This window comes from Galeopterus variegatus, unplaced genomic scaffold (assembly GCF_000696425.1).
Source record: "Galeopterus variegatus unplaced genomic scaffold, G_variegatus-3.0.2 Scaffold139, whole genome shotgun sequence".
In the NCBI taxonomy this organism is placed as follows: domain Eukaryota; kingdom Metazoa; phylum Chordata; class Mammalia; order Dermoptera; family Cynocephalidae; genus Galeopterus; species Galeopterus variegatus.
In genome coordinates, this window is record NW_007726250.1 from 24,375 (window position 1) to 32,930 (window position 8,556).

The 8,556-nt window shown below is 44.6% G+C and overlaps 1 protein-coding gene across 1 annotated transcript in view; it reads left to right on the forward strand.

Moving 5' to 3' along the window:
* The window catches only part of LOC103605573 (apolipoprotein L2-like), a 16,985-nt gene extending 8,868 nt beyond the window's left edge, over positions 1-8,117 (forward strand). Inside the window, exons 4-5 of the mRNA XM_008590194.1 lie at positions 4,106-4,232; positions 7,023-8,117. Of these exons, the coding sequence (XP_008588416.1) occupies positions 4,106-4,232; positions 7,023-7,896 (1,001 nt within the window). The 3' untranslated portion in view covers positions 7,897-8,117. The remainder of the gene's footprint in view (positions 1-4,105; positions 4,233-7,022) is intronic.
* The last annotated feature ends 439 nt before the right edge of the window (positions 8,118-8,556 follow it).

Sequence of the window (8,556 nt, forward strand, 5' to 3'; positions counted from 1 at the left end):
GCTTCCTAAATGCTTTGCTGCTTGGAAATTTCTTCTGCCAAAAATTCTGGTTCACAACTCTGAAGTCCCACCTTCCACGAAGTCCAAAGGCATAGACACAATGCAGCCAAGTTCCTTGCTATGGTGTAGCAAGGGTTATCTTTTGTCCAATTCCCAATAAGTTCCTCATTTCTATCTGAGACCTCATCATCCACATGGTCTTTACTGTCCACATTTCTATCAGCATTCTGTTCACAACTATTTAGCCAATCTCTAAAATGTTCCAAATTTTCTTTCATCTTTTTGTCTTCTTCTAAATCCTCCAAACTCCTCCAACCTTTGCCCATTACCCAGTTCCAAAGCTGCATCCACATTTTCAGGTACCAATTTTCTATATTAGTCCGTTTTGTGTTGCTATAACAGAATACTTGAGGCTGGGTAATTTATAAAGAATAGAGGCTTATTTGGCTTATGATTCTGGGACAGCTGCATCTGGCATGGGCCTCAGGCTGCTTCTACTCATGGCACAAAGCGGCAGGCAGCCGGCACGTATAAGCAGATCACATGGCAAGAGAGGAAGCAAGAGAGACAGAGAGAGAGAGAGGAAGTGCCAAGGTCCTTTAAACAATCAGCTCTCACGGGAACTAATAGAGCGAGAACTCACTCATTAATCCCCCCACCCAGGGAGAGCATTAATCCATTCATGAGGGGTCCACCCCCATGGCTCAAACAGCTTCCAGCACTGCCACATTGGGGATCAGATTTCCACATGAGTTTTGGTGGGGACAACACATCCAAACTCCATCAGACGGGTTGCAGTTACAAAATTGCCTTTTTTGTTTTACCTTGTTAGATAGTTCCTAGTCATATAACCATATGTTAGCTTGATGCTCATGATAGGCTGAGATTAAGTTTTTTTCCTAATATAAGCATTTACTAGAAATGACCCAAATTAAGCATTGCTTATGTTTGTAAGCATGGTTAAACCTATTTGGTTTTGTTTTTTCAGAAATTTTTCAGGATCAGTCTCCATTTTAATTTTGCTTTAACACCTCGTAGAGACCCACTCCCACCCCAATCAATAAATAGACAGACTTAGTCCCAGAGGTTCCCTCCAGCCAAGCCTTGGATTTCTTCCTCCTTTTAGTGAAGAAGGAAAAAGAAAAAACAAAACAACCCTGCACCCACCCACATCAACACTGCATTTTCTTGAGTCCTGTTTTCTTAGGACTGCACTCTCCCCCCGTCTGGAGTTGCCTTGGCAACCAAGGGAAATCTTTCCAGGAGCTGCCCTGGGGAGCAAACTGTGTTTTACTTAGTCATGTTGAAGAGTAAAGGAAGGAGGTAAGTTTGGAAGCCAGGAGCTCCCCAGCAGGCCCTGGGCCCTTGAGGGAAGGCGAGGGCTGGGAAACTCCTGAGGATAAACTCTCCCTCAGAAAGAAGATGACCTCCTGTCTAATAAATGGGCCAGCTTGGGTTCAGAGGTGCCAATAGGGAACCATGTCCCCTAAGACCAGCCTGGCAGGGAGAGAGTGGGTATAGAGAGATCACAAGGCTTCGAGCTGAGGGTCCAGCCCCCCACCCACCTGGAGAGCCCCCCTCCACCACCAGTCCTAGAACATCCATGATCAGCTGGAGGAATTCTCTTCTCGTGATAGTTTTGCTCAATGGGGTATAGTTTATTTATTTATTCATTTATGTGGCTAGCCAGTATTCAGGGATCTGAACCCTTGACTTCGTTGTTATAACACTGCACTCTAACCAACTGAGCTAACCAGCCAACCCGATTGTGTGACGTTTAGAACATTATTTTTTATTTATTATTTATTTTTTTTTAAAAGATGACCGGTAAGGGGATCTTAACCCTTGTTTTTGCAAGTTTGGAAGCCAGGAGCTCCCCAGCAGGCCCTGGGCCCTTGAGGGAAGGCGAGGGCTGGGGAACTCCTGAGGATAAACTCTCCCTCAGAAAGAAGATGACCTCCTGTCTAATAAATGGGCCAGCTTGGGTTCAGAGGTGCCAATAGGGAACCATGTCCCCTAAGACCAGCCTGGCAGGGAGAGAGTGGGTATAGAGAGATCACAAGGCTTCGAGCTGAGGGTCCAGCCCCCCACCCACCTGGAGAGCCCCCCTCCACCACCAGTCCTAGAACATCCATGATCAGCTGGAGGAATTCTCTTCTCGTGATAGTTTTGCTCAATGGGGTATAGTTTATTTATTTATTCATTTATGTGGCTAGCCAGTATTCAGGGATCTGAACCCTTGACTTCGTTGTTATAACACTGCACTCTAACCAACTGAGCTAACCAGCCAACCCGATTGTGTGACGTTTAGAACATTATTTTTTATTTATTATTTATTTTTTTTTAAAAGATGACCGGTAAGGGGATCTTAACCCTTGTTTTTGTGTTGTCAGCACCATGCTCACCCATTGAGCTAACCGGCCATCCCTATATGGGATCTGAACCCGTGGCCTTGGTGTTATCAGCACTGCACTCTCCCGAGTGAGCCACAGGCCGGCCCAGAACGTTATTTTTAAATTAAAAAAAAAACAAAAATACCACGGGTAGGCTATAGTGTAGAATGCAAAAATCACATAAGGAGTCTTCAAAGTAATGTCAAAGAAATGTTGGCCAGTTAGCCTTGGGTTCAAATCCTGAGCTTTCTGCTTGCTGGCTTTGGGCAGTCATTTTTCCTGCCTGCGTTTCATTTCCTTCTCTGCAATAAGAATAATGCCTCTCTCATGCCTCTCATTCCTACACAGTAGGAAACACATTTTATATCATGTCCCAGTACACACATTAACATATACTGGTCCCCAGCCCCTTATCTGCAATTCCATAATCTCCAAATACTTGAAAAACACACATTTCTTTTGCAACTAATTTGGGCAGCAATCCTGCTCTGTACTGACCTGAGGCTATTTGTAGTCATTACATTACTTATCCTACTTAATGTGAACATTCATTTGCTTTACTGTCAGATATTAATGCATTTGATAACAGGGTGCCACCCAGATTCTGCCATATGTGCCCTGTTTTCCTTTTCTAAAAGATTACAAATTTTGAATTCCTAAACACATCTCAATCCCAGGAATTTAGATAACGATGTGTGTGTGTGTGTGTGTGTGTGGATACATATTTGGAATAATTCACAAAAGCAATACTCACCCTTAAACTATATTTAATATGCTCTAATATTTTCAATTCCTTTTCCTTTTTAAAATAATGATCTTGACCCAGTAAACTAATTTCATGGATACATATTTGGAATAATTCACAAAAGCAATACTCACCCTTAAACTATATTTAATATGCCCTAATATTTTCAATTCCTTTTCCTTTTTAAAATAATGATCTTGACCCAGTAAACTAATTTCACAACCCATTGATGGGTTGAAACTCACATTTTGAAGACACTGGTATAAAGTGTTTGACACCCAATAGGAACATGGTAGGTGGAAGTATCTTTGGGGTTTTCCTGCTTCCTGGGGCTGGAAGACTCACTTTCTGGTTGATCTGAGCTGAAAGTGATTCCACAAGACACTGTGGCACTTCTTTGGTGTATTAGTCTTCTCAGGCTGTCATAACAAAATACCCACAGGTCGGGTGGCTTAAACAACAGACATTTATTTTCTTATGGTTCTGGAGGCTAGAAGTCCAAGATCAAGGTGTGGCGGTGTTGGTTTCTGGTGAGGACCTTCTTCCTGGCTTGCAAGATGTCTTCTCACTGGGTCCTCACGTGGCCTTTCCTCTGCACATGGAGAGAGAGAGTGAAAGGTCAATCTGTGTCTCTTCCTCTTCTTATAGGGACACCAGTCCTATCATGTCTTTATGACCCCATTTAATCTCCATCACTTCACTTCCTCAAAGGCCTTATCTCCAAATACAGTTACTGGGGCTTAAGACTGCAGCATATAAATTTGGGGGGACATAATTCAGTCCATAACACTGGTGACTCTATCAAAAATACCCTATGTGACAGCTGCTCATTTAACCACAAAATACCCAGTGCCATTTACACTTTACCATACTCTCCTCTAACCTTGAGGAAGTCCACACAGCTGGCCCAGCAATCTCATGCCTTGCATCATCAGAATAACCTTATTCTTTTTTTCTTTCTGACTAGACAGCAAAAGCTTCATTGAGCAAGTCATTAAGTATTTCAAGGACTATGTGAGGAGAGAGGCTCTGGAACTCCTGCTGACTGAAGGTGGAGTCTGGGAGAGTCTGTTGGCAGAGGCTGGTTTGTCCAGGTAATCTCCATGGGGTGCACAGCAATGCCACCCAGCTCTCCCTGCTGGGCTAGTTTTCTCCGGCAGGCACACCTCCTCCAGACAGTTTTCCTTGCTGGGGTTGAGGATGCTCCTTCTCAAAAATCCACAGAAAATGTTTCCTCTGTTTCCTTCACTGGCAGTGAATGGCCTCAGGTTGAGGTGATGTAAAGCCGACAGGAGCAGGATAATTTCCTTCATCTGCTAGTTATGTGACCTTTGCAAGTTACTGTATCACTTTCTGCCTTAGTTTCTTCATCCAATGACTTTTAGGTGAGATGAATAAGATAATGCATGTAAAGTGCTTAGCATAATGACCGGCACATAGTAGGTGCTCAATTAACATTAACTTTTAAGAAACTCTGTGGGAAGCAACCTGGGCCATGGGTCTCCTTCTTGCAAATGTTACCCAAGCAGGACTTCCTTTGGGACAAATCAGAAAAATCCTGACGTGATCAGTTTGTGTTCCTGAGGAAACTGGGTAGGGCCTTTTTCTCCCCATCTGAGGATTTGTACAAACAAGACAGCATCCTTCTGCTGGCCTGGATGCAGAGAGGCTGGAGTGGAGTTGGACAGAGCTGGGTTGGATCCTGCCTCTGTTCCTGTTCAGCTCTGGGGCTCTAGGCTTATGTCTTGGAGACTCAGATTTATCATCTGTTCTAAGGGAATAGTAATTCAATCGGACAGGATCGTGGTGAAGGACTTAGGGAACCAAGTACAAACATCCTGCCCAAAGGCCCAAGGAGACCTGGGCGAGGGTTAGAACCAGAGGTCAGGATGGAGCAGGAGTGGGCTTAGGTTGGAGGAGTAGAAAAAAAGAGAGCAGATGTTAGGCAAAATGATCTTTAAGATACCTTCTAGCTCTGAGGTTTTTTGTTTGTTTGTTTTAATTCTAAGTACCCAGAGTCAGCCAAACTGCAAAGCCTGAGGACATAATCCCCAAGACCTCTCTTACTTTGACACAAACTACAAATTTAGGGGGCTCCAAAAGCCACCCTCAGGTTTGATAACTCACTGAAAGACTCGCAGAACTTAATGAAAACTGTCATTACACAGCTACGGTTTATTGCAGGAAAGGACACAGGCTGAAATCAGCCAAAAGAAGAGACACATGGAGCAGAGTCTGGGTGGGTTTCAAGTGTGACACTTCCGTTGTCCTCAGGACACAGTACTGTCCTGTATTCAGTGTACAATGATACACATGGAGTATTGCCAACCAGGAAAGCTCACCTGGTAAAGAAAAAAATCATTCCGATACCTATGGAAACAGTGAGGAAGACTTTATTCAGGACTATTGCAATAGGGAGAGATTGGGCTCAACTTTAAATACAGTGAAGACAGCTGGGGACTTACAGCCAACAAGCAGAGTGAGGGGTCAGTAGATGGAAAATCACTAACATGAGGGTAGGAGGACTCTTGCTAAACTGACCTAACGGGATTTTCCTAAAGGCAGGTCAAGTCTAAGACATCAAAAGTGGAGATGAGGAACTTGATCAGTTGTCAATCCTACTAAACTGACTTAGTAGGATTCTTGCTAAGACTGGGCCATGCAGGCCCAGCAGGGACAGGATGGACAAGGAAGGCCAGGGTTAACACCTAGTGGAGAAGAGGTTCAGAAGAGCCTAACTAGTCTTTGGTCAAGGAGAGAGTCTCTTTCATCCTGAGCCTCAGTGTCCACACTTGCTGGGGCTCAGCCACATATTGCCCTCATGGCTGACCTGTAGTCCGGACAGCTAACGCCTTTAGTCTCTAGTTCTTCTGGAGGTCAGAAATTACACCCTGTGGCCCGAAGCTCCCCTTGCACGTCACATTGTGACACAGACAGTCCCTGACTTACAGTGGGTCTATGATGGTGCAAAAGCGATATGTGTTCAGTAGAAACCACACTCCGAGTATCCATACAGCCGTTCTGTTTCACTTTCAGTATAGTATTCAATAAATTACATGAGATATTCAACACTTTATAATAAATATGTGTTCAGTAGAAACCACACTCCGAGTATCCATACAGCCATTCTGTTTCACTTTCAGTATAGTATTCAATAAATTACATGAGATATTCAACACTTTATAATAAAATAGACTTTGTGTTAGATGATTTTGCCCAACTACAGCCTGTAAGGGTTCTGAGCACGTTTAAAGTAGGCTAGGCTAAGCTGTAACATTTGGTGGGTTAGGTGTATTAAATGCATTTTCGACTTACAACATTTTTAACTGTTGATGGGTTTATCAGGACATAACCCCATTATAAGACGAGGAGTATTTGTACTGTCCTGTGCCAAAAGCCCCCGGGCAAACAAAGACACTCCTGTCAGGCAGGACATTCTGGGAGCTGAGAGATCACTTCCCAGTAGCTGAGGGCAAAGGTTAACTCTCTTTGGTTAATTCTTCTCTACACACTAAGATTCTCTGAATAAAGGCATTTGGGCTCCAATTCCACTTCTCTTTGCTCATCCACGGTTACTACTATGCAAATACTTGGGTAGTGATGGAGAAGTCATCTTTGTTGAATACCTGCCATTAAAGAGCTCTTAAGATGACTTTTACCATCTATTCTCTTATTGAATAAATAAATAATATAATATGTACTACAGAGCATCTATGATGTACAAAACACGTTTAACATTGAAAGAAAAATTAGTAACATTTGTAAAGTTCTTTTCCATTTGATTTATAGTAAAAGCTCTGTGATTCATGCAGGATAGATCTTACTGAGCCCATTTTATGGATAAGAAAACTGCCTTTCTTAATCACTTGACTTTATGGTTACAGGGATGAGGCAAATGAGCTCTATGAAGCTCTGAGAAAGCTTATGACAGTCATGGCCACGGAGGACAAAGCCATGCTCCAGAAAGAAGAGCAGGATAGAAAGAGGTTTTTGAACGAGTTTCCTCAGACGAAAATGGAGCTTGAGGAGCTCATAGGAAAGCTCCACGCCCTCGCAGACAAGGTTGACAAGGTACACAGGGACTGCACCATCTCCAACGTGGTGGCCACCTCCACCAGCATTGTCTCTGGCATCCTGACCATCCTTGGCCTGTCTCTGGCACCGGTGACAGCAGGGGCCAGTCTGGTGCTCTCGGCAACTGGGATGGGGCTGGGAACAGCGGCTGCTGTGACTGGCGTTTCCAGCAACATTGTGGATTACTCAAGCAGTTTGTGGGCAAAAGCCGAAGCTGACCACCTAGTGTCAGCCGGCATCAGCGGGGAGGAGCTTGTTATGAAGGTTGTGGGTCACGCTGCATCCGAAATTAAATCCGTGACCGAGAAATGCATCCCACTCATCCAACGCATTGGGAAACACATCCGCGCCATCAAGAAAGCCAAAGCCAACCCTCACTTACTAGCCGAGGCCAAGAGCTTCATGACCGCCGGGACAGCCTCAGTCCAATGCAGTGGGCAGGTGCAGGAAGCATTTGGAGGCACTGCTCTGGTGATGACCAAAGGAGCCCGCATCGCGGGTGCGGCCACTGCAGGTGTTCTCCTTCTGGCAGATGTGATCAGCCTTGTCAAAGAGTCAAAGCACTTGCATGAAGGGGCAAAGGCAGAGTCAGGGAAAGAGCTGAGGCAGCGGGCTCAGGAACTGGAGAAAAAATTAGAGGAGCTCACCCAGATCCACAAGGGTCTGCAGCTCCCGCCAAACTAAGTGACCCTCCACAGCAGCTCAGAGATCAGGGCAGATGTGCTGGACAAAGACATGGGCAAAATAGAGGCATATGATTAGAGGGAAAAAAAGGGTGAGGTAAAGTTTATGGAACTGGGCATTAAGTATTTGGCATTTCTGTAGCTGAGCACAGTGTATTAGTTTCTGTTGCTTATAACAAAATACACGGAACTGGTGATTTATAAGAAAACAAAATTCATTGCATACAGCTTCAGAGGCTGGGAAGTCCAAAGTCTAGGGAACACCTCTGGTGAGGATCTTGGTGGTGACAACAGTGACGACAGAGTATAACATTGCAAAAATGGTGGAGCAGAGAGAGAGAGAGAGAGAGAGACTCTCTTTTCTTTTAAAGCCCTCAGAACCACGCCCCTGACCACCACTTTTAATCCATTCACTTCTGCATGGTCCTGCAATCCAATCACCTCTTCAAGGCCCCACCTCTAAATTACCATAATAGGATTTCCCATCCTCTCAACCGTCACAGTGGGGGCTAAGTTTCTAATACATAAAACGCGGGGGACACAATTCAAGCTTCAGTTAATTTCAGGGGGACATAATTCAATTCACTACACACAGCAAGGGAGGTGTTAATGCAGGTGGCAAGCGGGTCAGGGAGAAGGCAGGAATGCTGGCCCCTGGGGT